This window comes from Arachis stenosperma, chromosome 10 (assembly GCF_014773155.1).
Source record: "Arachis stenosperma cultivar V10309 chromosome 10, arast.V10309.gnm1.PFL2, whole genome shotgun sequence".
Lineage (NCBI taxonomy): Eukaryota > Viridiplantae > Streptophyta > Magnoliopsida > Fabales > Fabaceae > Arachis > Arachis stenosperma.
The window spans coordinates 78,560,725-78,562,686 of record NC_080386.1 but is presented as its reverse complement, the minus strand read 5'-3'; the positions used below and the strand labels follow the sequence as shown (position 1 = coordinate 78,562,686).

The 1,962-nt window shown below is 40.1% G+C and overlaps 1 protein-coding gene across 1 annotated transcript; it reads right to left on the bottom strand.

Moving 5' to 3' along the window:
* Positions 1 to 634: 634 nt before the first annotated feature.
* On the bottom strand, positions 635 to 1,321 carry LOC130957261 (uncharacterized). Its single transcript, XM_057884129.1, has one exon. The coding sequence runs from the start codon at positions 1,319 to 1,321 to the stop codon at positions 635 to 637; it is 687 nt and encodes a 228-aa protein (XP_057740112.1).
* Positions 1,322 to 1,962: the final 641 nt, after the last annotated feature.

The window sequence follows — 1,962 nt, the reverse complement described above, 5'->3', positions numbered from 1 at the left end:
TTGATCCTATGAGCAAAAATGAGTTTTCTGGAATTCAATGTCTATGCAGACACCAAACTTAATGTTTGGCTATATTCTCCATCAAAATGAATGATCATATAGTCTAAGAAAGCTAGAAAAGCTATTTTGGAGTGGCTTCACGCACACCAAACTTAGAAATCTAGCATATGCTTAAAGATCATGTATGCAAGTATCAAATATATTCATGAGAACTCAAATTCATGTTAGAAGGATCATTGGTTATTGGAATTAAAATCTAAACAAAAACTTTAAATCATGGGTTGCCTCCCATGAAGCGCTCTTTTATTGTCACTAGCTTGACATTGGGCCTTCATTAGGGTGGTTGATGACTGTAGTGTCTCAGCTTGTCTTCGCTCACAGTGAGCTTCCTTCCAGTGCCTCGATGCTTAATCTCTGTATGCTCTAGTGAGAGTATCCTGCTGATAGTGTAGCAGTCATCAGCTTGTTGGTTTATCCCCAACTGTTGATAGATTAATTGTACTTTATCTCCCTTTGAAAATCCCTCAGTTGGGATCTTTTTGTTCTTCCATCCTTTTTGAGCTTTTTTCTTGCTTTTCTTCCTCCTTTTTGGTGATCTTTCTCCTTTGACAGTGGGCTGCATTTCATTTCCTTCTTACTTTCCTTCCTCACTTTGAACAGTTTCATTCTCCTTCTGTCCTGCTTTGTTGCTTATTTCTTGCTTCGGAAGGGAATTAATGAGTGTCTTGTTGGTTTCTTCCTTCCACTGCAAGTCTTCTTTGTTGATCTCCATGCAGTTTTTCTTTTCATCAGAGTGCTGTGTTTCTGGAAAGACATTTAGAGTAATGCTTTCATCATGCACTCTCAGGGTCAATTCCCCTTGTTCTACATCTATAATAGCCCTTGCTGTAGCTAAGAATGATCTTCCTAGTATGATGGAATTACCTCCTTCCTCATCTAGGTCCAGAATCACAAAGTCTACAGGGAATATAAACTTATCCACTTTGACCAAAAGGTTTTCAATCATACCTTTGGGAAACACCACAGACTTGTCCACTAGCTCTAGTGACATCTGTATAGGCTTTACCTCCTCTATGCATAGCCTTTTCATCAGAGAAGAGGGCATTAGATTAATGCTAGCTCCTAAGTCACACATTGCTTTATTGATGCTTATGTTGCCAATGGTACAAGGTAGGAAAAAGCTTCCAGGGTCCTCAAGTTTTGGGGGAAGCCCTTTCTGGATTAATGCACTGCATTCTTCAATGAGCAATATAGTTTCCTTTTCATGCCAACTTCTCTTTTTATTGATAAGCTCTTTCAAGAACTTTGCATAGAGAGGCATCTGCTCTAATGCCTCAGCCAGTGGAATATTAATCTCCAATTTCTTGAAAACTTCAAGGAATTTGGGGAAGTGTTGATCCTTGGTTTCTGTTCATACCCTAGGTGGTGGACGAAATTGTGATCAATAATATTGGCTCTTTGGTATGTACACAAAAACTATTGTGGCTCTGGTTGAATTCACAACTCCGTTCAACTAACCAGCAAGTGTACTGGGTCGTCCAAGTAATAAACCTTACGTGAGTAAGGGTCGATCCCACAGAGATTGTTGGTATGAAGCAAGCTATGGTCACCTTGTATATCTCAGTTAGGCAGATTAAAATTGTTTATGGGTTCGAAAATAGAAATAAGAAAATAAACGAAATAATAGAAGGGATAGAATACTTATGCAGATTCATTGGTGGGAATTTCAGATAAGCGAATGGAGATACTGCATGGCTCAAGAACGCCTGCTCTCCTACTGCTTCAACTCAATCCTTCTTACTCCTTTCCATGGCAAGCTGTGTATAGGGGTTCACCATCAACGGTGGCTACTTTCAATCCTCTCGGGAAAATGGTCCTCTGCGGCTGTCACTCGCATGGCTAATCGTCTGGAGGCATCACCCATGGTTAATGGCTACATCCCATCCTCGCAGTGAAAACTAC